Below are 23,473 nucleotides of genomic sequence, written 5' to 3' on the forward strand. Positions count from 1 at the left end.
TTAATTGTCGCCACCAACGAAAAGGGAGGCCTCCGTGGACTTTGAAGAATTTTTTTTGGAGTGTGTTATGGTTATTACGAATTAGTACTGAGCCGGGAGGTATTGATTATGCGCCGTGGCTAATTAATCCATCAAGGACAATCGACCACGGCCGATAGCAGCATGTGCGATAGACAACATGCAGCTACCATGAGGGGGGGGGGGGGGCAAGGTCTCCTCCTCATACACACACACATGTGCACACACACACACACATGCACACACACCTGCTGCTTGCCATTTAGCCCATTCAGCTGTCTCTTAAGGCTGTTACTATCTTGGTGCTCCAAGCCTCAGCATTCCTTCCAAAGGGACTTTTCAAGATTAACCCATTTTCAATGTTGATTTTTTTTTTCCCCCCTTAGGTAATTTATCACAGGGAAAAAAAACAACAACCAGTTTATAGTTCATTTGTGACATCGAGTGCATCAAAAGGCGGCCCTTATTTGGTTCATGTGTTCATTGCCAAGATGATGTCATGTTTTGTTGTCTTCCTCCGAGTATTTCAAATCTAATTCAATTTATAGCTGCATCGTTGTAGCATGTAATGGCTTTAAAAGGGTGTTGAGCTCCGCTGTGTCACCATAGTAACGCAATGCATACTCAGTTTAACTCACCAAAGAGCCAAAGGAGAATGAATATTATTAAGATTATTATTAGAGATGATTTATTAATTCTATGTATTTATTTAATTTAAGATGAGCAGCAAGCGCTCCAGCAGTTTCCGACGGGCCATCGCCAATGGCCGCCGCACGCTGCAGAGGGAGATCCTGCTAGACGAGACGGGCCTAGGTCTCTACAAACGCTTCGTCCGCTACGTGGCCTACGAGATCCTTCCGTGCGAGACGGACCGACGCTGGTACTTCCACCAGAACCGCCTGTGCCCACCGCCGGTCTTCATCGCCGTCATTACCATCGTTCAGGTGAAAAGAAAGATTTGATTTCCCAAGGCTCCCTCTAGTGGAAAAAAGAAAGAATCAACTCACTTAATTGGCATTTTCTCATCTCCGATGGCAGATTATCGTGTTCATGTGCTACGGCATCATGCTCAACAAGTGGGTCCTGCAGACCTACCAGCCCGACTTCATGAAGAGCCCCCTGGTGTACCACCCGGGCCACCGCGCTCAAGTGTGGCGCTTCTTCAGCTACATGTTCATGCACGTCGGGTACGTAAGCGCTAGCCGCGCGCGGAGACTTTGAAACCGCGGCCATCACTTTCCTTATCTGCTTCCTCCTCAGTTTGGAGCAGCTGGGCTTCAACGCGTTGCTGCAGCTGATGATCGGGGTCCCCCTGGAGATGGTCCATGGCGTCTTACGGATAAGTCTGCTTTATATGGCGGGAGTGCTGGCGGGTGAGTGACTCCTGATTTTCTAAGCCTCATTTGATATATTTTAGCAGGGTTGCTCACAAATCAAATTTAGAAGACTTTTATTTTCACTTTACGGGTGAAGAGGCCCCACTATGTCAACAAGTCCATTTCAAACAAAGCGCGCTCCAAGTCTACTTTCTGGACCTTTCTTTTTTGTCGTTTTTGCAAGTCAGCAGTAGATCGACGCTGACCTAGTTTGCTTTTGTCCTTTGTTTGCAGAGTCCCGCCCCTCCTAAAAAAAAATAAAAAAAAATGCTTAGAATTTACTTTCCCCACCTCGCTGTCATTTATCAAGTTAAAGGTCTCCAATTACAATGAAGCCCACGAGCTAATTTTTGCATAAACTTGCGGGCCAAGTCCAAATTGCCGAGCCGTCGTCCTCGAGCGCCGGCGCGTTCCCGCGCAGAGGTCACGACGCCGCCACTGAAGGGAACCTCATTAGCGTTCATCCTGCGGTGAGCCACTTTGGAGATTTGTGGACTTTTCATGTGGCCGCTGATCAGCGGCTGGCTCTTCTCAATGCACGTCTCTCGCTAATGCGCATCAAACCCGCTGGGCAAATCTCTCGCCCTTCTCCTATTCCAGCACCAACAATTTGGGGCATTTGGAAATCTCGCGCTCAGCATCATTTGATTACTGTTGCCTTGACGAGTCAAACGGCTTTCATCTGATCAGTCGATACGACAAATGCAATTTGCGGGACCCCGTGTTAACTCACTAGTCACGGCTCGGAATAACAATCGGATGACTTTGACACATTTGTTGTTGTCACCGTTTCTTCCGACAAACGAGTCGGAATAGGAAGAGGCGGCGAGGAGATGAAACGGACTGTGATGTGTTGCGGAGGCATCGCAAGTCGGGATGGGAAATTCAGAGCGTGAGTTTCTTTGCACGTGGGTGGAGTTTTCTTTCATTTCATTTTTTCCCGTCGTTAAAAAGGGACGTTTGCGCCGTTGTGGGAATGAACACAGCCGACCCCGGCTAATGGAAGCGGCTCCTCTCGTTCTCATTCAATTCGGCACAGGATATAAAAAGTCTACACACCCCTGTTCAAATGCTTTTGTGATGTCCAAATTAGAAAAGAACCTCCTCCGCACCGCGGGCCTCCTTTCAAAGTCTTCCTTCCTCCTTTCAAACCCCAAATTACGCCGTCCCAAAAATAACGTCTGGCACTGTATATTTTGTCCTCGGTCGCGTGCGTGCTGGAAACGGGAACATTTTTGTCATTATTCTTTGCGCGTGCACGGACCTCCGTCCTCGTCCTTGATCCTCGGCAGAGCCGCGCCGTAATCCTTCACGGCTCTGCCGCGCCGACACCAGATGAAGGGGCCTCCTCGGAAAGACGGAGAGTAGAATGTTTTCATTTTGGCTACTGTTGAACATCTCCGTGTCGCAGGCAGACCGCAGGGATTTCCATCTTTCTCTTTTCCAAATCTCATCATCCTTCTCCACTGCCGTATTTGCATGGATAAAAAAATGCGCATAGAATTCACACCCATTATAAACCCATTGAATTTTTTTGGGGTTGTAATATATCTAACGAGCTCCAAAGGTGCAAAAGTCGCGGCCACCCACGCAGCTCGTTCCGTCGGCCTCCGCCTCCTCTCCTCGTGGGTAAATAAATCGGATCAGGCATTCCCGGAGTTTTATTTGCCGTCAGAGGCATCCCCTTTGGCCGCAGTATAGCGCTGACTGGGCCACATCTCTTTGTGGCCGCTTCAACGTAAGCGATAAACGGCTCTGGAGAACATAAAGTAATCCTGCGTCCGGCTCGGGAGACCAAACGCTCTCTTGTGCGGTCTTGTGCAAAATGATGCGGGCTATAACAATGACAACAGGATGAAGAGTTGAATTAATAGCGGTTAATAGCTCCATAAGTACTTCCATGCTTGATTTGGCCGGAAGGATCCCGCTATGGTAATCTTTATTTTTTAAATGATGGAACCACTCCGCCGCATTGTGACGGCAACCGAGGGGCGGAGTTTGGCCTCAGATCACTTTAGCGCCTTCATCTCGGAGAAAGGGCCGCGTAAAAACTCCAGGAGACTCAACGTTTTCCGGCTCAGCCTGGAGGATTAGACCGAAGTACTCGAGTCGTGTCATTGACCCCTGACCCCTACCCTGCTCCGCACCCGCTGACGTGTTTTACCGTCTTCAAACGAATGTCACGGGCTCGTCGGGAGATTTGTGGACCTTGGCGACGATGATGGCGGCACTAAATAATGTGTGCACATGATTTGACGCGTCAGCCGCGCGTCGGAATTAATCGCACACCTCCCGGCTCTGCTCCCGCAGGAGTGTGAGACGCCTAAATCTTAAATCCTCGCTAAGCGGGAGAAGCCACATGACGGGCTCTTTTTAATATTCATACAGAAAATGTGGAAGGTCTCACCAAAGATTTCTTTTTTTCGAGTATTTGCTCCATGGAATCATTTTGATGAATTTTTATTGTATTGCGTGTAGGTCACAAAGGCCCAATTGGATTCCCGTTGGCGCACATACGATGGTGTCGCGCTCCGCTGTGAAATTGTAATTTGGTCCGAGCGAGCGGCCAAAACGGACCCGTGTCTCCTCCGGTGTGTAGTATCAGCCTTCATCTGCGCCCATAAATCTTCACAAAAGCAGCAGCTGCAGGTGCAGCGGCAAGCAGAGATGAATGGCTGCGTAACGCCGTTCTGATTACCATCCGTCTTTACGCCATCGTCCCGCCTCGGGCTCGCAAAGTCTTCTTCGGAGACAATGTTTACTCTTTTGTGCCCACGCGCTGAAATTGCGCGCTTTACAGATTTGACATCTCGGCCCTCCGACTGTAATTAAAAAAAGGAGACTTGTTTTGTTTTATCAGCCCTCTTTGCGCTTTCCTTTATCAGCTCATTTACATAATTAACAGTCGGCTGACGCCGGCATCTCGGCATTGCCATTTCGCCTGCTCGGAATTCTGACCGGCTCCGAGATGGCGGCTGCATCAGCAGATGCTCCGTTGTCATCCTCTGTTTGCATACTAATAGTCTGTTTACTACTGTGATTTTTTTTTTTCTTCAAGCTTTTTTGTTACCACTTTGTGTCAAACGAAACAAAAAGAGAATTGCCGATCGCCTTCATGTCAGCTAGCTTGATGCTAACAATTAAAGTGATACACTGGCTAACAAAAAGCATCGTCGCAGGATGATAAACCTTTCAGCAACACATATTGGACCAACCACTGGTGATTTTTTTCGGCTACTATTTTGAGAAAGGCCCAAAGGAAGGTGACTGGTACGAGACAGCGTGATGAGTAATCTGATGACCCCCTTTTGTTTCCCCCCCCCCGCTTACTCTACAAACCCTTCACGCTTTCTGAGCAGGACACCCGATTCTCACAATGATTCTTTCGGGTACCAAAAAAAATAAAAAAATTTGATGCTCTGCTTGTCCGCTTGTTTTCTAACTTGATCTAACATCTCCGCCCTCATAGGTTCACTGACGGTGTCCATCACCGACATGCGTGCTCCAGTGGTGGGGGGCTCCGGCGGGGTCTACGCTCTCTGCTCGGCACATCTGGCCAACGTTGTCATGGTAACCGTCGTGGCTAGTGTGTCAAAAAATAAATCCCAACCACCCACTCAAATGGCCAAATACTCAATCCTATTCTTTTACATGCCACTAGAGGGAGCCGTATCACACTTTTTGAGAATCACCGCGCAAGCGATGTTAAATTCCGATAATCGTTCCTCTCTTATGTTTCAACTTCTCTAATCGCTCACACTTTTGGAGGGAATTTCCTTTGTCGCATGAAAAAAAAATAATAAATCAGCAAATACAAAGTCGGGCCTGTCAGCATGTTTGATAAAGATCTCATTTCCATCTTCTCGCTGGCCTCCCACTGCGGTGCCCTCTTTCCCTCACGATATATGAATCATTTATCTCTTGTAATATTGTGACTTTGAAGGCCTCTTCTAGCGACGAGGCTTTATCGCCATCTATTTTTATCCCGTGTTTTTAATCTTGCATGCCTGCGCCCGCTCGGGAGCAGGCTGAAAAAGTGGCCCTGGGTCCTTTTCCCCCCCACAATTGCTCTCAGTCCAAGTCACTTAAGGATCCACGGGATCGGCTCCGTTATTCATCCGAGGGGGATTTAAGGCCAACGTTCTATCCTCCTCGTAGGATCATGAGTGTGCTTTATTGCCCCCTTGTCTGTTTAATTAGTGGAGCTCTAATTAACAGAATGCCCCCGGCTTGGAGCGTGCAGAACGGCGGCCAGGTGCACGCCGTTCCAATAAAAGTGCCTCCCTCTCTCTCTCTCTCTCTCTCTCTCTCGCTCTCTCGCTCTGGGTTAAATTTGCTCAAAAAGAGCAAATAGGATGTTTTGGGGGCAAAGCTGCTAATGAAGCCATCCGTTTTGCGCTCGTTGCAGAACTGGGCCGGGATGAGGTGTCCGTACAAGCTCCTCCGCATGATCCTGGCGCTCGTCTGCAGTAAGTTTCCCGTCCGTGTGTTTGTTAAATGAATAAGATTGTGACCTTGTTTTCCTGGTCCAGTGAGCTCGGAGGTGGGTCGGGCGGTGTGGCTGCGCTTCTCGCCGCCGCTGCCCTCGTCCGGGCCGCAGCCCAGCTTCATGGCCCACCTGTCGGGCGCGGTGGTGGGCATCAGCATGGGCCTGCTCATCTTGCGCAGCTACGAGGAGAGCCTGCAGAAACAGTGCTCCTGGTGGGTCATCGTTTTCTCCTTCATCACCTTCTTGCTCTTCGCCATCTTTTGGAACATCTTTGCCTACGAGCTGCTGGGCGTGCAGATCCCGCCCGCCCCCTGACGAAGGCCCGGCCCCGGCGCGTCTGACTTCAGAACAGGTATCGATTTAAAATCATCCCCCCCCCCCCTCCCCTTTCTGCTGACATTGGCGACTGGACGGACACCTTTGCAAAAAAAAGGTCTCTTTTATCAAAGAGCGTAGCAGCAGAACAAGTTCCTCGCATCCGTTTTGAGGAGCTTTTTTTTTGTCTTTTTGGACTCGTGGCCGTGCCGATTCATTTCGTGCCTCTGGTGAAACAAACAAAGGAGCGATGCCACATGAAAAAAAAGGGGGGAAAAAATCTTGATTCAAACATCGGTTTTATTTTTTAGCTTTTATCATCAAAATGGCTGATTTTGGGTTCATGATCATGTGCCGACACCCTCCCCTCTCTTAGCTCCGCCCACACAAAATGGCAGACACGCTCAACTCCAGTGGGCGTCGCTCAGTCAATACCTCAGCCTCCACTTTTTTTCTCGAGTGAGGTGGGAAATTGTCGCTCTTTTTTTTTCTTTCTCTCATTTGATAGTGGATGTGTATATCGTCTATTTACAGATTTCAAAGGGTGCAAAAAAAAAAAAAAAAAAAAGGCTACGATTGTTGTCCCTTACTTGACTTTATAGAAACTTTACAAAACAAGCCATAGAGAGAACTCATCGGAGACACTTTTAAAAGAGAGGACACAGGTGGGGACAGTCGAAAATGCAAGCATGTAAGTTTCATTCGAATCAAAAAAATGAAAAACATCCATAAAATATTAGAGCGAAGGTCCTGATGAGGTGTTTTTTTTTTTTTGCATTATGCATTTTGGACTGTCTCCACAAAGGGGTCGCCTCCATCGTGTGTAAAATTCATTTTCTGCTTTGTGAATATTCCAAGTCAAAGAAGACAAAACTGTGCAAGTACACGCCTGTGAAACTTTCTCCTGTAGCAGACTTTTTTTTTTTTTTATTTCTTTTTTTTTCCCGCCGCTTGTACAAGTTGTTTATAGTTGACGGTTTGTTTTGCGCAAAGTTCTTGCCTGCAGTGTGTGTGTGTGTGTGTGTGTGTGTGTGTGCGGATTATAAAAGATATGGATTTCTGTCGCACGACTCAAGCCGAGGATTGCATTTACTCCTTCAGCGCTCCAATTTTCACTCGTCCGATCAATAATTCATTTGTACGTCACTTGGCTGAACATTTTTACGCTTTTGCCGATGGGTTCATAAATTCCATTCCTCCGCAGGATGAAATCGTCGGGCGGGTATCGCCACTCGGCCAGACTATTTGGAAAATTAGGGGGGTAAAAAAAAAAAAAAGATGGCGATGTAATGGATAATTGATGGAAGCCCCTTGTGGTCGGCGGTCAGTTTGAAATGTTATTGCTGGGCTAGGCGAAGATACACAGGAGTGATGAATAATGCATACGTAGCCTGTAATGAAGAAAAAGAGGAGGTTTGAGCGGAGGTTAATGTGCCTCTTTAACTTTAAGATTCATAGCAACTTGTAAAAAAAGGGCTCGTAAGTGCTTTGGATTTTTTTTTTTTTTTTATCAAAGGCGCCAACACAAACCTAAATGAGACCAAGGCAATTTCAAAATGGAAAAAGAGGAGGAAATATCAGAATGACAGGAAACCAAGTAAGCTTATGTTCATCATCTCGTGTGCCATATTGTTGATGCCTTGTCATTGAACACTGAAGGAGAAATGGTTTCTTATCGGATGAAGCAGGTGAAAAATGGAAAAATCCCCAAAAAAAAACAAAAAAGTGTACATGAGCTGCTTAATTATTAACGCCATACGACGTGTTTTTTTTTTTGTTTTTTTTAAATAGAGGAGGGAGATGATGAATGCGTAGCAGGGAAATAAATGTAAACAAAAGAATGCAGCTCCGAATGGGAAATCAAATATTCAAGGTTTGTGGTAGCTTTTGCCCCCCAAAAAAATAAAAAAAAAATAAAGTCTTGCCACTTTTTTGTTTAAGTTGTAGCCAAACGCGTCCATAAAACGGTGCCAAACTTACAAGGTTCAATCTCGCCAACAAGCAGACGCGAGGTTGCGCCAACACAGCGTTTACAAGATGAAGAAAAAAAGCGATTTTTCTCTTCGTCACGGGGAAGCACGACTAAATTCACATGTGGGAAATTTGTATCAAAGTCCTCATGAATGATTTCATTCTCTATTCTATGTACTTTTTAAATGTTCTGAAACGGAACCATTTTATATTGTATATATATGAATATATTTTCTTTTATTTTGTACTGGTCATTGTATTTTGCTTTTATTTGGAAACAATATAATTAAAGAACAATACTGTGGCGAAAATCCAAAAGTTTTTTTGGTACCTCCTTTGTCTATTTCAGGACAAACTTAGGCTCCTCGAGGGTTTTTATTTTTTTGAAATGGACAGATTTATATTTTGATCCGGCGTTTGACATCTCTGAAAATTTAACGAGGGAATTTTCTTTTGAGACATTTGTGTTGCTGTCAAATTTCATCAGCTGAGGTTGTAATTTGTTGTATCTTATTCCATTTTCTCTCTTTTGGATCCAGAGACAAAAGTCTTAAAAAGGTCTCGGCTCCTTTCAAGTTAAGATTGCTTAGGGGGGGTAAAAAAACGTTTGATGGTAATTCTCTGAAAAAGTCTTTATTGCTCACGTACCAAAAGCCATTCACGTTTCTTTCATCTCGTTTTCAGTTTTTTGCTTGCTCTGTGATCAGCATCCACGTGTTCTTCTACCACTCCGCCGCCCTTTACATCAAGATCCTCAAGAAACGGGAGCTGCTGTTGCTTAGCAACGCTGAGCGCCCACAAACAGCGCTCCAGCCTTTGGGGCGTCCAATCGGACCGGGGGTCCACTGAAAAAAAAAAAAAAATTACAAATAAGCAGAAACTGGCGTCAGTAAAACGAAAGGCTGAGTCAGATGTAAAAAGTTGGAAGTCAAATGTTGAACCTTTGTTAAGTGTGTTGGTCATGGCCACCATCTTGTTTTGGTAGAGTGAGTAATGTTTGGCTGTGTACTGGATGGGTTTGAGTCCTGGCACGCTTTCCAGGGCCTCGTCTGACATAAACGCCGCTTGATCGGGCGCTGCTGCAGCCAACACAGCTGCAAAAAAAAAAAAAATGGTGAAAACCGATTGAAAGTCAAAGGAGCTCCGATTTTGGCCTCGCTGACCTGAAGCGGTGGCCGGGCCGATTCCTTTCAGCGAGCTGAGCTCGGCGACGGCCGCCGCTACATCGGGCAGGAGGCTGAAGGCCTTTCGGGAACATCTGTCCACGGCGTCCTCGCCGTTGGACGACACCAGCTGCTGCAGACGGGGCCTGAACTTCCCCCTCTGCCGACGAGAACGCGGTTGAGGCGCTGCGATCTTCTACGTGTGTGGAGGAGCGACTTACAGTGAGCTTCCATTCCATCAACTTGACCATTTCTGCCAATGTGACATATTTCTCGCATCGACTTGAGATGATAACGGGCAGTTCCTCTTGGTACCTGAGTGCAAACAATCCTTGCATCACATTTCAAATTGATGGACACTTAGATGAGGTAGGGCTCATTTCTTACCACTTATCAAGCTGGAGAAGTTTGCCAGGTTTCTTCTTCTTGCTCTTGGCCTCCACCACGTCCCAATATTTACCTTCAACTCTTCTCCATGTTGCAGGATTCTGGCACTCAAAAAGTCCATTCATGGCCGCAAAGCAGCACACAAAATCACCTGCAAAGATACAAAGAACAACATCATGTCATAGAGCATTGTTAATTAGGTTCGTTTGCGAATTATAAACCATAAAAGGTCACAAAAAAATCAGGCAAACCTGGTTGAAAATGATTGTGACGTTTCCGCCTGACTCTCGGTGAACTCTCGCGAGAGTATCCTTCTACTATTATTTCCGGCAATGCAAGCAAACATCGGTGAGCACATTTGCTATGGTTAGTGCATTTCGTCGTTGTCTGCTTTCATGCACTTCAAATAATTAATAAAAAATTCGCAGATCGTATATTATCTGCAATGCGCGTAGGATCGCGTTAGTGTTGCCAGCTTGCATTAGCACCCCGTTTCAGCAATCTTCATGAAAATGCGGAGAGTTGAGCTATTTCCACAAACGGGACCTCAACCTCCAAACATGATGAAGGTAAAGTCTGAGATCACGGAATTAATCAATCTGGACATTGCTAAAGGAAATGTGTACTGCATTTATGTAACACGTTTGTGCTATTCAGAACTTGGTTTCGTTTTATTTGGTGTAACAGTGCCTCCAGCAAATTGCATCTCCTGAGAGATCATGAAGTGCATTCTGAGGTGCTGCAAAAGTTGAAGGGGTCAGTAGCTCTTCAGCAAGTTGGTATGCATACTTTTATTTACTGTGCTTCAGGAGAGATATTGACGCAGATATTTTTTTTCACTACGAGATCTTCATGGGGCCGACGATATGGCTGTTAAAAAGCAGTCTCAGATTTCTCACAAGAATAGAGTTTTACTTTGGCCTCAGTTTCCTCTATTTCTCATTATAACCCGCAAACTACGAAACTGTTTTGTTTCTTTTTCATAAGAATGATCTTTTATTAACAACCAGAGAAATACGATAAAAACATAGATATTATTAATATATAGTATAATGTATATAATATAAATATATATTAGTAAATATTTTTGCAGTTTGCATATTCGCCATGCTTTTTTTGAAAACGAATCTGGTGTTTTAAGCCCAAAAGCACTAAAAGTGTGTATTTGGCGCCATCTAGCGGAATCGCTAATATTTATTTGAAAAATGGCAGTTTACTCTTAATATATATTTTTTACATTATTTCTCTGGTCGTATATTTTATTTATATATATTAAAATATAATACGGTAAAAATATTATATATAAATATCAAGTTTTTAGTTACATTTATATTATATTTTATTACATTTAATTATTATATTAACGCACATATTTTTTCATTACGTTCTTTACATATTCTTCATGGGGCCGACGATATGGCTGTTAAAAAGCAGTCTCAGATTTCTCACAAGAATACAATTTCAGTTTGGCCTCAGTTTGCTCTATTTCTCATAACTCGCAAACTACGAAACTGTTTTGTTTCTTTATTTTCATAAGAATGATCTTTCATTAACAACCAGAGAAATAATATAAAAACATAGATATTATTAATATATAGTATAATGTATATAATATAAATATATATTTGTAAACATTTTTTCAGTTTGCATATTCGCCAATATTTTTTTTGAAAACGAATCTGGTGTTTTAAGCCCAAAAGCACTAAAAGTGTGTATTTGGCGCCATCTAGCGGAATCGCCAATATTTATTTGAAAAATGGCAGTTTACGCCTAATATATATTTTTTACATTATTTCTCTTGTCGTATATTTTATCTATATATATTAAAATATAATACAATAAAAATATTATATATAAATATCAAGTTTATAGTTACATTTATATTATATTTTATTACATTTAATTATTAATAGGGGATGACACCATCAATTCACATGGTTTAAACACTTTAGTGTGTTACGTGTTTGTGTATTTTTGCCCCGCAGCATGACTCTTAAGAAAGTGAGCGCTGAGAAGAACGACATGTTTTTATTATTATTTATATTTATGTTGCATGGACAACTTAAACGATGTAATAATTAAAACCCTGTGATTTCTGTAGGAAGATGGAGAAGATGTCCCGGATCACCACAGCCCTGGGCAGCAGCGCCATCAGCGGCCGAACCATGTTCTGCCACTTGGACGCCCCCGCCAACGCCATCAGCGTGTGCCGCGACGCCACGCAGGTGGTGGTAGCCGGGCGCAACATCTTCAAGATCTACGTGCTTGAGGAAGAGCAGTTTGTGGAGAAGCTGAATCTGCGCGTGGGCCGCAAGCCGTCGCTCAACCTCAGCTGCGCCGACGTCATGTGGCACCAGATGGAGGAGAACCTGCTAGCCACCGCCGCCACCAACGGCGCGGTGGTGACGTGGAACCTGGGCAAACCGTCTCGCAACAAGCAGGACCAACTGTTCACAGAGCACAAGCGTACGGTCAACAAGGTGTGCTTCCACCCCACCGAGGTGTACATGCTCCTGAGCGGCTCTCAGGACGGCTTCATGAAGTGCTTCGACCTACGCAAGAAGGAGTCTGTCAGCACTTTCTCAGGTAACCAGCAACTTTCACACTCGACGTGATTTGCACAATTACCCATTTTGATGACAGGTCAGTCAGAGAGCGTGCGAGACGTCCAGTTCAGCATGAAGGACTATTTTACTTTCGCCGCTTCTTTCGAGAACGGCAACGTCCAACTGTGGGACATCCGACGGCCGGACCGCTACGAGCGAATGTTCACCGCCCACACTGGCCCGGTGTTCTGCTGCGACTGGCATCCCGACGACAGGTGCTTGTTCAAAATGGACGGGAAGAGCTCCAGGAGATAAAAGATATCAAATGTTGCTTGGGTTCTCTTCCAGGGGCTGGTTGGCCACGGGCGGCAGGGATAAAATGGTGAAGGTGTGGGACATGACCACAAACCGTGCCAAAGAAATCTACTGCGTCCAAACCATCGCCTCGGTGGCTCGGGTCAAGTGGCGCCCGGAACGCAAGTTCCACCTGGCCACCTGCTCCATGATGGTGGATCACAATATTTACGTGTGGGACGTGCGGCGACCGTTCATCCCCTTCGCCACCTTTGAGGAGCACAGGGACGTGACCACGGGCATCGTGTGGCGCCACCAGCACGACCCTCACTTCCTACTCTCGGGTTCTAAGGACAGCACGCTTTACCAGCACATGTTCAAGGACGCCACGCGGCCCGTGGACAAGGCCAACCCCGAGGGTCTGTGTTTCGGTTTGTTCGGCGACCTGGCCTTCGCCGCCAAGGAGAGTCTGATCAGCGGCGACGCTAACAGGAAGCCTTACCCCGGCGGCGACCGGCGCTACCCCATCTTCATCTTCAAGAAACCCGACCCGACGGAACAATTTGCGCACGTGTCCAGCGCTCTCAGCGTCTTTGAGACCGACTTGGACAGCAATCGTATGGACTGGTTCGTCAAGACGGCGCAACTCTACCTCCTCGGCGGCAAGCCGTTCGCCGAGCTGTGCGATCACAACGCCAAGGTGGCCCGCCAGCTCAAAAGACCTCAGGTACGAACACGCGAGAAGCTCTGAAAAAAGATTTCAGCTGGTTACGTCACTCGGCGGGGCCTTTTTGACTTGCTTTCACAGGTTTCCACAACATGGACCATGCTGAGGATCATGTTCTCTGACCCAGCAAACATCAGCACTCCTGGTCCTCACCTCAATAAACTTGGCACCTTACCGCTAATGAACAGGTAGCGACACAACTCCCAGCGCTGTTGCTGAGCGGGACTAATTGAGGCAACAAACTGTCCTCTGATGCCTTCAGCTTCAGCATGAAGGAGATCGGAACCGGAATGGGCAACGAAAGCAGGCTGGAGCGCGGCAAAAGCGACGCCAGACAAGATAATATCCACTTGGAACCTGAAAACATCAGCAATAATAATGAAGGTGAGACATTGGAATAACAGGATTAAATAAAAAATAAAACAGGTGACCACATTGTTTCTCTTCAGAAAACGAGGAGACGGAGGGCAGCGAGGGTCAAGCCGAATATATGTTTGGCGACGCCGAACTGGATGACGACGATCTTTATTCAATGGAGCAGGACAACCCGACAGGTCGGTCAAATTGTGACACATTTCTAGTCAAGTCATTCTTAGATAGTTGTGTCTACTCAACGCTAGCTGAGGAACAGGAGTGCACGCTGCCCCAGGAAGCCTTCCAACTACGCCACGACATCCTGGACAATCCGTCAGCCCCCGAGCACCTTCAGCAGGACAAAGCCGACTCGCCGCACGTCAGCGGCAACGAGGCCGAAGTCACGTGCCTGACGCCCATCGAGTCCTTCTCGCTCATCTCCATCTCGCAGCCTCTCTTTACGCCCGACTTGCCCGCCAGCTTCTTCTGCCCCATCGTGCGCGAGATGCTCAGCTACTACGCCGAGAAGGGCGACGTGCAGATGGCGGTGTCCGTGCTCATCGTTTTAGGAGAGCGCATCCGGAAAGAGATTGATGATCTCACACAGGTAATCTCAAGACTGTAAAATCTGGAGGTATCCCTCAGGGATCTATCTCGAGTCCGTTTGATTTGTGACCTTCCCTTATTTTTTCGCATTGCTCTGTTGATGACTTCCACGTGATCTTGGGAATCCTCACAAGAGAACCAGAATAGCCCTCAATTGACACAATTGGACGTTTTGTCTCTCAGGAGCACTGGTACACGTCCTACATCGACCTGCTGCAACGCTTCGAGTTGTGGAACGTGTCCAACGAGGTGATCAAGTTGAGTACGTGCAGCGCCATCACCTGCCTGAATCAGACCTCCACCACGTTGCACATCAACTGCAGCAACTGCAAACGGCCCATGAACAACAGGGGCTGGATTTGCGACAGGTAAGCGATCCACGGTACATTCCGTCGTTCTTTGCGGTCAATAATTCATTTGGGTGTTGTGTAGGTGCCACCAGTGTGCCAGCGTGTGTGCCGTGTGCCACCACGTGGTCAAGGGACTCTTTGTGTGGTGTCAAGGCTGTAGTCACGGCGGCCACCTAGAGCACATCATCAACTGGCTCAGAAGCAGTCCGCACTGCCCCGCCGGATGCGGACATCTGTGTGAGTACACCTGAGCTCAGGCCAGACGGTGATCAATCATCCATCTTTGCTTCCTTCTGTTACTTGAGCGTCGAAAGACTGAAGCGGAATCAAGTTCAATGCGTGGATGTGTATTTAAACAGATATTATTGACAAATATTTTTCTCAGACAGCTGTACAATTTGACATTGTGTTTTGCAAATCCTTTTGTAAGAAGAGCAAAGTCAATATTTGTCTGAATGGAAAACTAAAATGTGTCAACTTTTGATTCAAATTCTTTACTTTTGGAGTTTTTACTTTCCAGGAGCATTTAAGTGCATTTGGAAAGTATCAGGAGTGGAAATACTGCGTGAAATGGGGTTGTTGTTTTTTAATACCTAATCTCAGTAAAAGGAGGAGTCAATAATTTGAAATAAATTTTTAACACTGCAATCATAATGATGAAACAATTAGATTTTTTTTATCAAACAAAAGATTCAGCAGGACATTTACAAAACCACAAAATTGACTTTTAAAATATACAGATGGGAATTCATAGTTATTTTACTAATATAGCAGTTTTTGTTGAGGTGTTTATTTAATCAAAAGGATTAATTTACTCATTTGAGTTTATTTTTTTACATCTATAATCAGATCATTATTAAATGAAAAAAAAATAGAGATAAATTATCCAAGTTTTTTTTTGTTGTTATAAACAAAAATTGCACTTACTCCTTGTTGGGTGGATTAAAGAGTAAAGCTGTGTGGATCTGAGGGCAATCCCTCGCTTGGTGTCGCTCGACATTTCCTCCACGGTTGAGAAGCACGCACGAGCACAAGCGTGTGAGGGTCACGGGTCCCCCCACCCCACCCCTCTTGCCTGCTTGTCATGGAGCCCCTCGGGCATCGGCCACGTCTGGCCAGCTCCGGCCCATTCGCGTCTGGCCTGGTCTCCCTTGACATCGTTTAGGGTGGTCATCTCACCCTCCGTCGTTGCTGCACAAAGCCACTGTGACAAACATCAGACAGGTGGAACGCTGTAACACATCGCTCATCAAAAACAGGTACTACAACATGACGATGGTGTTTTTAATTTACCTGGAAATATTACGGCCTTTCCCAACTGTCAGATACTTTTTCAGGAGCGCTCAGTCGCCGCAGACTTTGAAGCACGGTTTGCAAGGTTTCGGCTGTTGGGATGGGGGGGGAGAAAAAAAACAACATGGCACCAGGGGAGTCCGATGTGACTTCAGATTGTGGCGACGGTCTTACCTAGTTCCTCTTCGTACACGTTGAGATTTTTCACCAGCTCGGATGTGTCACCTTTAGCACCGTTCAACAAGGCGAGCAGTTCCGAGCGACACGCTCGGACCTTGGCCAAAGTGGCGCTCATGTCCTGGGTCAGCCGGTGGTTCTCCACCAGCTCGCCGTGCACCCTCCTCCAGGCCATCTTGTCCTCCATCAGGCATCCTTCCATCACGGCGCGCAGCTCCTTTTCTTGCGCCACCTGACTCTGCAGGACCTCCACTTCCTCGCAGCGCTTAATGTGGACCACAAGGTGAGTGCAGAAGTTTGTCATTTAAGTTTGGTGGGGTTTTTTTTTTTTTCTTCAAATGGTCAGTATGTGCCTGGTTGGGGAAGTTACTTTGTGCAGCTGGATGGCCATCTCCTGCATCTCGGCCTCCAGCTGGTCAGCGTAAGATTGCTCCAGTGCGTCGCTAGGAGGTCGAGCGCTGCTGTGCCATCTCGCGATAGCTGAGGTCATTTTGCGCTTCGGCCCAAACAACCTGGAAAGTCCCAATAGTATTAAAAAAAAAAAAAAAAAAGAGTTTTAATCCCCGGTGTCGTTTAAAAATAAGCAGAGGCCTTACGTGATGCCAATTTCCTTCAGGTCATTCTCCGTCAGGGTGAGAAAAATGCGGAGATCGATGTCTTGCTCCTCAAGTAAAGGCAGGTACTTGGAGAAGCCGAGTTGTTCCAAGAATTCTGCCAGATCCTACGAGTTAAAAAAAAAAAAAAAAGAAAAAAGAAAGGTCAGATGTTTACAATGTTGTGTTCTCAAGTGAAATCCAAGAACGCAGACATGCCTTTGGCCCACTGTAGGACGCTGTGCCTGAAGCTCCGCCGTGAGCGGCGTCGTTGCCACCATGGCGGGTTTTTCCTTTGGAGTAATGAGCTTTCGTTACTCGCCGCGAGCTGCTCTTTTTGCCCGGGTCGGAGTCCTGCCGGGGAGATCGTTAGTGAGTCGGTTAGGCGTGGCTTCGTTGGCGGGGCTCGGCGTACCTCGTTGCTCTCCACGGAACCATCCCAGCCGATCACGTGAGGCAAACATTCGCTGCTGCTACTGCTGCTCCTCATGGTTGGCATGTCGTTGTCAAAAAACGGGCTCTCGTCTGCACGTTTTTTTTGGGGGGGACTCAGCGACTCAAATAACGTGGAAATAACGACGGGCCGTTTACCTCTGCTGCTGTTGCTCTGCCCGTCCAAATCGTTGATGGGCGAGGTCACGTCGCGGTAGCGCATGCCGTCGCTCCGCTCGCCAAGATTCCCGAACGTCGCGTCACCTTGGCCGGCCACGCGAGGCTCTGTCGTTGGAAAACAAAATAGCCACATGCACACAAAGCCTAAATGTCTACAGCGCAGCATTTACCGCTCGGTCCGCCAGTCCGACCGGCGCCTCCGACTCGGAACTTGGCGATGGCCTGGGGCCCGTCGTGGATGCTGACGCCTTTGGCTCGGCTGCGGCTGGCTCGCGGCCTCGGCGGGGCGCCGTCCGAATCCTCGGAGGAGCTGAGGTCTCCAAAGTGTTCTGAGATTAAAGTTCCTCATTAAGATATACGAAAAATGCCGTTATCAACTCCCAGAACTTTTTTTTTACCTGCTTTGTTCCTAGGAGAGCGCGAGTCAATGAGGCTAGCTATTTTGGTGTAGCCGTACAACATGGCGAGGGCTCGGGCCGTCTCTCCTTTGGCATTGCGCTCGTCCGCTTTCACCTTCTGTCAACGCATTATTCAAACTCCAATTGACATTGCAATGTTGCGATATGACATTTTCAAATCACACAAGATCTTTACATGATCAACCAGGTACTGAACGATGATTTCGTGTCCGGAAGCGGCAGCCTCCATCAGGGGGGTAAATCCAGAGCCAGGCTCCCTGCGGGGGACAAAACCAACAACCATGTCATAGCCAGCTTTATGCCAATTATGGAAGGTATCCCCCAATTTTTTTTTTTTTTTTTACCTTACGTTAGCATTGGCGTTATTATCGAGCAGAAACTTCACCATCTGCTGGTGACCTGCGCTGGTACAATGGAATAAAGCCGTCCAACCCCGACAGTCTTTCACCTCCAACTCAGCACCTTGCTTTTGGAGCCAAATAGAATAGATTTTGACTTAGGCGTGACTGAAAGGGAGTGAAAACGCTCTATTGAATGTCATTTTTGTACTTGGAGAAGAAAATAGGCGATGCTTTCATTCCCGCAGCTGGCGGCAAGCATCAGGGGCGTCTGTCCTTTGGCAGTGGTGGCATTGACGCTCACGCCGGCCTCCAGCAGGAGATTGGCGATGTTGTCGTGGCCAATGTACGAAGCGTACATCAGGGGCGTCCATCCTCCCACGTTCTTCCCGTTCAAGTCCACTTCTTGCCTGAAGAAACACACTTATTAATTCCAATGCCATACTTATGTTGAATTGGCTTTAGGGAGTTTAAGATGCCCTAGGTTAGAAAATAAGCAAGCAACCGAGGTGGTCGTCCGCACCTTTTGATGCATTCGGCCACCACGTCGTACTGTCCGATGGAGCAGGCGGTGTGCAGGTCCAAAGGGACGTTCAGGTCCTCGGCGAACACCAGGGACTCTCCCAGCCACAGGGACAGACTCACTCCCAGTTGCTCGGACTCACTCGCCTCGTCGCTTAGCTCCGACATTGTTCTTTGTCAGTGTTTCAAAAATCAAGCCAACGTTTCACTGCGGGTTTCGCCAAGAGTGTTAGCTACCAGGGCTAGCTTAAGTTTCTTAAATTTTCTTTTAAAACAGACAGTTTGCCACTTACCCAGAAAGGAATTAGCACTTAAGTGGTCCAACTTTATACAAACGTATGTCACGTAACCAGAAGTATTGACTAAATTTATGTTATTTGATTTTTTTTCTCGCGGTTAGCATGTTTCTCAGTTTAAAGTTGTGTTTGTGTTATTATCGAAGCCCCGCCTTTTCCGGTACTTCCTCGTGTTTACCGGAAGTAACACATTTGGTTTTTTTTTAAGATATCTACTGTAAATATTTAAAATGTTGCTATATTGATCATAATCACTAGGCTACCTTTTACTTCTATTTATATAAATTTCTAGTCATTTAAACTCACAGATCTTGGGGAAAACACATTTATCATACCAGCATGGAAGAGCATTAACAACAATGATGGTGTTTAATTAAAACGTTAATACATACAAGTGTGTTTTTCAGTTATTAGCTCTACTGACTTTTTAAAGCAGTTCACAACGTTTTAACTATTAATATTCAACATTCCCACAATCCAGCATCCACTCAACAGTTCAAAATTACAAAAAGCTGAAGCGAAACTCCTCTTTTGACGCAGCGAACACAAAGGCAGATGTTTCAGGACGAGTCTTCTGGTTTGCATGCTGAGCTTCAGATTGCATCTGGTTCTCCTCCGAGGTCCACGTCTCTTTGGTTTCAGCTTTTCGATAGAATAATGATTTTTTGGGTGACTCTGACTTTACTTTGACCCGAGCAGATGTACATTCTGGAAAGAAAGCAATAAGATGGTGGGAAATAATGAAACTGTTGTCATGTATTGTCACACAAAGATCTCATTATATATAGCCCACCATTCTGGATAAGTTTGAACTGCTTGCGCTTCTCTTCTTCCATTTTTTTCCTGTAGTCTCCTGCCATGGCCCTCATCACCTGCCTCTTCTTGACCAGAGGAGCTTTGGAGCTGCGCAGTGTTTTGAGAGCATGAGATGCTTCCTCTTCTGCAAGGAAAACAAAGTGTTACCACCACAAAAGCATATTCAATTGTTGATTTAATGTACTAAATAATTGCTCATTGATGAAATTGATCAAACTGGTTCATCATCATCTTCCCCATTGTGTAAAATGCAGAATTGTATCCAATACTAACTCTGCTTGGAAGTGGCCTTCTGTAACTTCATTCCCAGCTCCAGCTGTTCAATACACCAGTCCAATTGCCTTTTAAACTGCTCTTCTGAGCTCTGAAAGACACAGTCACATCAAGTTGGCACAATGAAGTGCTTGGTGTTGACTTAGAGGTATGTGGCAACTTTTATCAAACACTAACCAGCTCTGTATTTTCGCCTGCTTGACTCCCTTCATTTGCACTTGTCTCTTGGGGTGCATCAGAGAGACCAGTTGCTTTTTTCTTTCCAGATTTCTTCATTTTCTTTGTTTTAGATTGGGAAGACTGTTCATGTGGTGAGCTGACCTCCGACACAGTGGAAGAACTGTCATCTTGGATGCAGCGATCAACTCCTTCAGTTGCCGCTGCCATGATGTCTACACATATGTCAAGGTTGAGATTTGGTCCACTCTTCTCAAAAAAATCCTCACATATGATCCAGTACACAATAACATGCACTACAGATTACATGACTAAAAACTATCACAGACAGTGGCTTCAGGGAAATTTATTTACCTAGCAACATTTGCTCGCCAATAAGGACTATTCACAAATGTGTTTTATCTTAACTAATCTTGACTAAGATACACAAAAGTGTTATTTCAAAACATTCACATTTTTGATTCACGCCATATGACACTTACCACGGGTGTTACGCCCAACTACATCCGGAAAGGAACATTTCTAGAACGTATAATTGTTCCTCCTGGATCATGGATAGAACATGGATGAACAAAATGGGGCCATGTTTTTATGAGTTGTAGGGAATTTATAACAATTGTGAACTTTATACGTGCATAGTGTCGTTTTAAGAAAATCTAATAAAAACAAATGAAAGGAAAAGGTTTGAAAGAGGGTGGGCTCGTCTTTCTTTCAGCCAATCATATTTCGACTACTCTTTGCTTTTAGCCAATCACTGAGGTTCAAAGGCGGGCACTATGACGCTATATATTTCCTCCGCGTACTGGCTTTCTAGCACAAACATTCCGACGTCGTCTACGGTGAAGACGCAGCACACAGCTCCACGGAAGGAAAGCAAGCGTAAGTTCATCCAAATGCATTTTTAATATTGCGTTAATCATTTTAATGCGATTTAATGTACGCCTCTATGATTTAGTGGCTTATTACTAGTTGGTTCTCGAACAAATCATTCGTCTGCTTATTGTCAACAATACGGTGCGCGCCATAGCAACTAGCAAAGAAGCTAATGCTGCAAAAATGCAATTCAAAGTATCCTACACTGATATTTTATTTGAAGATTAGGGTTTTTGTGACTTGAAATTGCATAACAGCCAGGCAGTGTCTTTATATTATTTTTTAATAAAAAGTAACCTCAGTTACGCTACATGGCGCCATTTTGCTCACTTGAAAGCGAAACGTTGTCAAAGCCTACGTGCGTGGCAGCATTTATGATTATAACCTTTATACCTGACCCACATTTACTTTCAATTGTCTTTGTGATAGGGAGTTGAGTTTTATGAAACGTGTTTTCGTGATTATTTTAGGCAAATGAACATGATGTCTAAATGGCGCCATTTTTCATCCATAATTGATTGCTAGATTTCACTCTTGTTTTTATTTTTAAGATAGCCAAACTAGTGACAAATGGCTCGTACCAAGCAGACCGCCCGTAAATCCACCGGAGGAAAGGCTCCCAGGAAGCAGCTGGCCACCAAAGCCGCCAGGAAAAGCGCGCCATCCACCGGTGGAGTCAAAAAGCCCCATAGATACAGGTACTAAGCACCCTACTTTTCTTAAAATAAAACCAAAGGACATCAATTAAGACTCTTTAGTAATTAAAATAAGTTTGACGATAATAGAGATGTTGATTTAATTTGTCTTTGATTCCTAGGCCCGGCACCGTTGCCCTGCGTGAGATCCGTCGGTACCAGAAGTCCACAGAGCTGCTTATCAGGAAGCTTCCTTTCCAGCGTCTGGTCCGGGAAATTGCGCAAGATTTCAAGACGGACCTGCGATTCCAAAGCGCAGCAATTGGAGCCCTGCAGGTCAGTTGGTTAAATTTTCATCCAAGGTTTAGGGGTGGTTAGTTCTGTTGTAACAGTTTTTTTTTCTTTCTAATTTCAGGAGGCCAGTGAGGCTTACTTGGTTGGTCTATTTGAGGACACCAACCTGTGTGCCATCCATGCCAAGAGAGTGACTATCATGCCCAAGGACATCCAACTGGCAAGGCGAATTAGGGGAGAACGTGCTTAACTTTTTGTATATAAAGATCTAGTTAGGGGGGGGCAGTTTGACTGGTTTTGTAAATTATGAACCATTATCGGAATGTGCAGCTTTGTGTCACATTTGTATCTTTTTACATTCACAATAGTCGCCCTTCGTGTTCATCTCTAAACTCATTTCTCTCAGCCTTTCTCAGGGCAATTAGCTTGTGACATTTTTGTCATCCTATGTGTGCATGTCATGGGATTTCTTCCTGTAAATAAACTTTCCACTACCTCAATTGGAGTCTTTTGGGTTTGTTCTTTAGCTGTGAATAGATTGAAAGTTGCCTTCAATGTGACCACAAAAATCAAAGTAAAGCAGGTTCAGCTTGTTTGGTAATAAGGCTAAATAAGCCTTTTTAATCAATGCAATTCAAATAAAACATTGTATTATATATATATACACACACACACGTCCCAGATGTCATTTATTTTTTCTCATTATTTTGATCGGCAAGCAATCCGGGTAAATGCTGGTAAAGTTCCTTCTCCAACTGTGTGTCAATGTCCGACTCTTCTCTCATGGCGCACCACAGCAAGAAGCCTACCCCGATCACACTGATAGGGAGCACTTTCCACCAAGGGCGTTGGTACTGGCTCCCCATGGAGCGCTCCACTTTCCAACTCCTGTGACTTGCCTTGCTGGTGGAGAAGCGGATTGGCTCATTCTTCACTTCCTCCTGGACGTCTTCAGGTTGATTTGACTTGGCCAGTCGATGATGGCTCACCAAAAGTGGCCGCACACTGTTGACAAAAAAACGCATTAAAACATGTTCACACGGACAACCCGCCTAACCAAAGGGCCTTTAATACAATAGAACTGCTGTTACAATCTCCCTTGCAGCCATGAGCAGTGCAAATCATTAAACTGACAATATCTGAACGCAATAATGAAATAACAGAACTGCAGTGGGAGGTTACATGATAACATCCAGTTGTCTAAAAGATTTCATCACTAACCTGGTGTGACGAATTAATGTCCCACGACTGAACGTTTTTCTTGTCAGACTAGTGAAAACGTGAGCCATTGTAGCCTACGTTTTGTGCAAATTGTCATTATAGGACACGCAGGTAAATTATGTATCCTTACAACTCAGGTCATGTAACGCAAGTGTACTACTGAGAATACATTCCGACGCAACACAATGTATTTCCTCACAATAGTTCCCCCCACAAGCAAGAGACAGTAATATTTGTTGTAAATGTAGTTGTTTGGTCTAATACGTCTTCATGGGTCATAATTACGCGTTTTCATATTTATTTTGTATTATTTAAGTATTTTATTTCGCAACTAATAT

The 23,473-nt window shown here is 45.4% G+C and overlaps 7 protein-coding genes across 14 annotated transcripts in view; 3 read left to right on the forward strand and 4 right to left on the reverse strand.

The window, feature by feature from the left end:
• The window catches only part of rhbdl1 (rhomboid, veinlet-like 1 (Drosophila)), a 22,469-nt gene extending 12,890 nt beyond the window's left edge, over positions 1-9,579 (forward strand). For all 5 annotated transcript variants that reach the window (XM_085904565.1, XM_085904567.1, XM_085904564.1 and 2 more), the window contains 6 exons: positions 738-962; positions 1,057-1,205; positions 1,279-1,391; positions 4,864-4,964; positions 5,803-5,863; positions 5,927-9,579. In XM_085904565.1, coding sequence (XP_085760691.1) covers positions 738-962; positions 1,057-1,205; positions 1,279-1,391; positions 4,864-4,964; positions 5,803-5,863; positions 5,927-6,198 — 921 coding nt within the window. In that variant the 3' untranslated portion in view covers positions 6,199-9,579. The remainder of the gene's footprint in view (positions 1-737; positions 963-1,056; positions 1,206-1,278; positions 1,392-4,863; positions 4,965-5,802; positions 5,864-5,926) is intronic.
• On the reverse strand, positions 8,795-10,077 carry LOC147039387 (uncharacterized). Its single transcript, XM_085904569.1, has 6 exons — positions 9,971-10,077; positions 9,720-9,870; positions 9,554-9,647; positions 9,333-9,492; positions 9,111-9,263; positions 8,795-9,014 (listed from the first exon to the last, which is right to left on the reverse strand). The coding sequence occupies exons 2-6, from the start codon at positions 9,842-9,844 to the stop codon at positions 8,839-8,841; spliced, it is 708 nt and encodes a 235-aa protein (XP_085760695.1). The 5' UTR covers positions 9,845-9,870; positions 9,971-10,077; the 3' UTR covers positions 8,795-8,838.
• wdr24 (WD repeat domain 24) lies at positions 10,016-15,078 on the forward strand. 2 transcript variants are annotated; one of them, XM_085904556.1, is made up of 11 exons: positions 10,016-10,288; positions 10,407-10,498; positions 11,821-12,305; positions 12,363-12,540; positions 12,614-13,286; positions 13,368-13,474; positions 13,549-13,670; positions 13,736-13,840; positions 13,907-14,247; positions 14,430-14,614; positions 14,679-15,078. In XM_085904556.1, the coding sequence occupies exons 3-11, from the start codon at positions 11,825-11,827 to the stop codon at positions 14,845-14,847; spliced, it is 2,361 nt and encodes a 786-aa protein (XP_085760682.1). In that variant the 5' UTR covers positions 10,016-10,288; positions 10,407-10,498; positions 11,821-11,824; the 3' UTR covers positions 14,848-15,078. The 2 variants fall into 2 exon arrangements, with proteins under 2 accessions (XP_085760682.1, XP_085760683.1); XM_085904557.1 differs by having other exon boundaries at positions 10,407-10,475.
• anks3 (ankyrin repeat and sterile alpha motif domain containing 3) lies at positions 11,814-18,992 on the reverse strand. Of its 2 annotated transcripts, none has more exons than XM_085904560.1 (15): positions 18,844-18,992; positions 18,552-18,758; positions 18,240-18,438; positions 18,035-18,156; positions 17,866-17,947; positions 17,670-17,787; positions 17,442-17,600; positions 17,251-17,376; positions 17,075-17,184; positions 16,879-17,013; positions 16,663-16,787; positions 16,437-16,578; positions 16,064-16,331; positions 15,890-15,981; positions 11,814-15,800 (listed from the first exon to the last, which is right to left on the reverse strand). In XM_085904560.1, exons 2-14 carry the CDS (start codon positions 18,716-18,718, stop codon positions 15,899-15,901), a joined length of 1,836 nt encoding a protein of 611 aa, XP_085760686.1. In that variant the 5' UTR covers positions 18,719-18,758; positions 18,844-18,992; the 3' UTR covers positions 11,814-15,800; positions 15,890-15,898. The 2 variants fall into 2 exon arrangements, with proteins under 2 accessions (XP_085760686.1, XP_085760687.1); XM_085904561.1 differs by having other exon boundaries at positions 18,552-18,722; positions 18,844-18,986.
• A 163-nt stretch (positions 18,993-19,155) lies between these two features.
• On the reverse strand, positions 19,156-20,741 carry c22h8orf33 (chromosome 22 C8orf33 homolog). The gene is made up of 5 exons (XM_085904174.1): positions 20,595-20,741; positions 20,113-20,327; positions 19,936-20,026; positions 19,640-19,786; positions 19,156-19,554 (listed from the first exon to the last, which is right to left on the reverse strand). The coding sequence occupies exons 2-5, from the start codon at positions 20,320-20,322 to the stop codon at positions 19,349-19,351; spliced, it is 654 nt and encodes a 217-aa protein (XP_085760300.1). The 5' UTR covers positions 20,323-20,327; positions 20,595-20,741; the 3' UTR covers positions 19,156-19,348.
• Positions 20,742-20,884: 143 nt separating this feature from the next.
• On the forward strand, positions 20,885-22,414 carry h3f3d (H3 histone, family 3D). 2 transcript variants are annotated; one of them, XM_085904332.1, is made up of 4 exons: positions 20,885-20,991; positions 21,537-21,683; positions 21,803-21,956; positions 22,036-22,414. In XM_085904332.1, the coding sequence occupies exons 2-4, from the start codon at positions 21,556-21,558 to the stop codon at positions 22,162-22,164; spliced, it is 411 nt and encodes a 136-aa protein (XP_085760458.1). In that variant the 5' UTR covers positions 20,885-20,991; positions 21,537-21,555; the 3' UTR covers positions 22,165-22,414. The 2 variants fall into 2 exon arrangements, with proteins under 2 accessions (XP_085760458.1, XP_085760459.1); XM_085904333.1 differs by having other exon boundaries at positions 20,898-20,991; positions 21,541-21,683.
• Positions 22,415-22,504: 90 nt separating this feature from the next.
• Positions 22,505-23,310, reverse strand: uqcc4 (ubiquinol-cytochrome c reductase complex assembly factor 4). The gene is made up of 2 exons (XM_085904334.1): positions 23,136-23,310; positions 22,505-22,919 (listed from the first exon to the last, which is right to left on the reverse strand). Exons 1-2 carry the CDS (start codon positions 23,201-23,203, stop codon positions 22,604-22,606), a joined length of 384 nt encoding a protein of 127 aa, XP_085760460.1. The 5' UTR covers positions 23,204-23,310; the 3' UTR covers positions 22,505-22,603.
• Positions 23,311-23,473: the final 163 nt, after the last annotated feature.

Source organism: Syngnathus leptorhynchus, chromosome 22, assembly GCF_054491065.1.
Source record: "Syngnathus leptorhynchus isolate UIUO chromosome 22, UIUO_Slep, whole genome shotgun sequence".
Classification (NCBI taxonomy): Eukaryota; Metazoa; Chordata; class Actinopteri; order Syngnathiformes; family Syngnathidae; genus Syngnathus; species Syngnathus leptorhynchus.

What these genes read in the sequence shown, in the direction of transcription:
- anks3 (XM_085904560.1), bottom strand. Translation starts at nt 18,718, where the DNA reads ATGTCGGAGCTAAGCGACGAGGCGAGTGAGTCCGAGCAACTGGGAGTG. An exon ending in TCGCCTATTTTCTTCTCCAA is followed by an intron (nt 18,157 to 18,239) that starts GTACAAAAATGA and finishes TGGCTCCAAAAG; the next exon opens with CAAGGTGCTGAGTTGGAGGT. An exon ending in CTCTCCTAGGAACAAAGCAG is followed by an intron (nt 17,601 to 17,669) that starts GTAAAAAAAAAG and finishes CTTTAATCTCAG; the next exon opens with AACACTTTGGAGACCTCAGC.
- c22h8orf33 (XM_085904174.1), bottom strand. Translation starts at nt 20,322, where the DNA reads ATGGCAGCGGCAACTGAAGGAGTTGATCGCTGCATCCAAGATGACAGT. An exon ending in CAGGCGAAAATACAGAGCTG is followed by an intron (nt 20,027 to 20,112) that starts GTTAGTGTTTGA and finishes TGTGTCTTTCAG; the next exon opens with AGCTCAGAAGAGCAGTTTAA. An exon ending in GTTCAAACTTATCCAGAATG is followed by an intron (nt 19,555 to 19,639) that starts GTGGGCTATATA and finishes CTTTCTTTCCAG; the next exon opens with AATGTACATCTGCTCGGGTC.
- uqcc4 (XM_085904334.1), bottom strand. Translation starts at nt 23,203, where the DNA reads ATGGCTCACGTTTTCACTAGTCTGACAAGAAAAACGTTCAGTCGTGGG. An exon ending in ACATTAATTCGTCACACCAG is followed by an intron (nt 22,920 to 23,135) that starts GTTAGTGATGAA and finishes TTTTGTCAACAG; the next exon opens with TGTGCGGCCACTTTTGGTGA.
- h3f3d (XM_085904332.1), top strand. Translation starts at nt 21,556, where the DNA reads ATGGCTCGTACCAAGCAGACCGCCCGTAAATCCACCGGAGGAAAGGCT. An exon ending in AAAAAGCCCCATAGATACAG is followed by an intron (nt 21,684 to 21,802) that starts GTACTAAGCACC and finishes TTTGATTCCTAG; the next exon opens with GCCCGGCACCGTTGCCCTGC. An exon ending in CAGCAATTGGAGCCCTGCAG is followed by an intron (nt 21,957 to 22,035) that starts GTCAGTTGGTTA and finishes TTCTAATTTCAG; the next exon opens with GAGGCCAGTGAGGCTTACTT.
- LOC147039387 (XM_085904569.1), bottom strand. Translation starts at nt 9,844, where the DNA reads ATGAATGGACTTTTTGAGTGCCAGAATCCTGCAACATGGAGAAGAGTT. An exon ending in CTTCTCCAGCTTGATAAGTG is followed by an intron (nt 9,648 to 9,719) that starts GTAAGAAATGAG and finishes GTTTGCACTCAG; the next exon opens with GTACCAAGAGGAACTGCCCG. An exon ending in GACCAACACACTTAACAAAG is followed by an intron (nt 9,015 to 9,110) that starts GTTCAACATTTG and finishes TTTTTTTTTCAG; the next exon opens with TGGACCCCCGGTCCGATTGG.
- wdr24 (XM_085904556.1), top strand. Translation starts at nt 11,825, where the DNA reads ATGGAGAAGATGTCCCGGATCACCACAGCCCTGGGCAGCAGCGCCATC. An exon ending in CATCAGCAATAATAATGAAG is followed by an intron (nt 13,671 to 13,735) that starts GTGAGACATTGG and finishes GTTTCTCTTCAG; the next exon opens with AAAACGAGGAGACGGAGGGC. An exon ending in AGGGGCTGGATTTGCGACAG is followed by an intron (nt 14,615 to 14,678) that starts GTAAGCGATCCA and finishes GGTGTTGTGTAG; the next exon opens with GTGCCACCAGTGTGCCAGCG.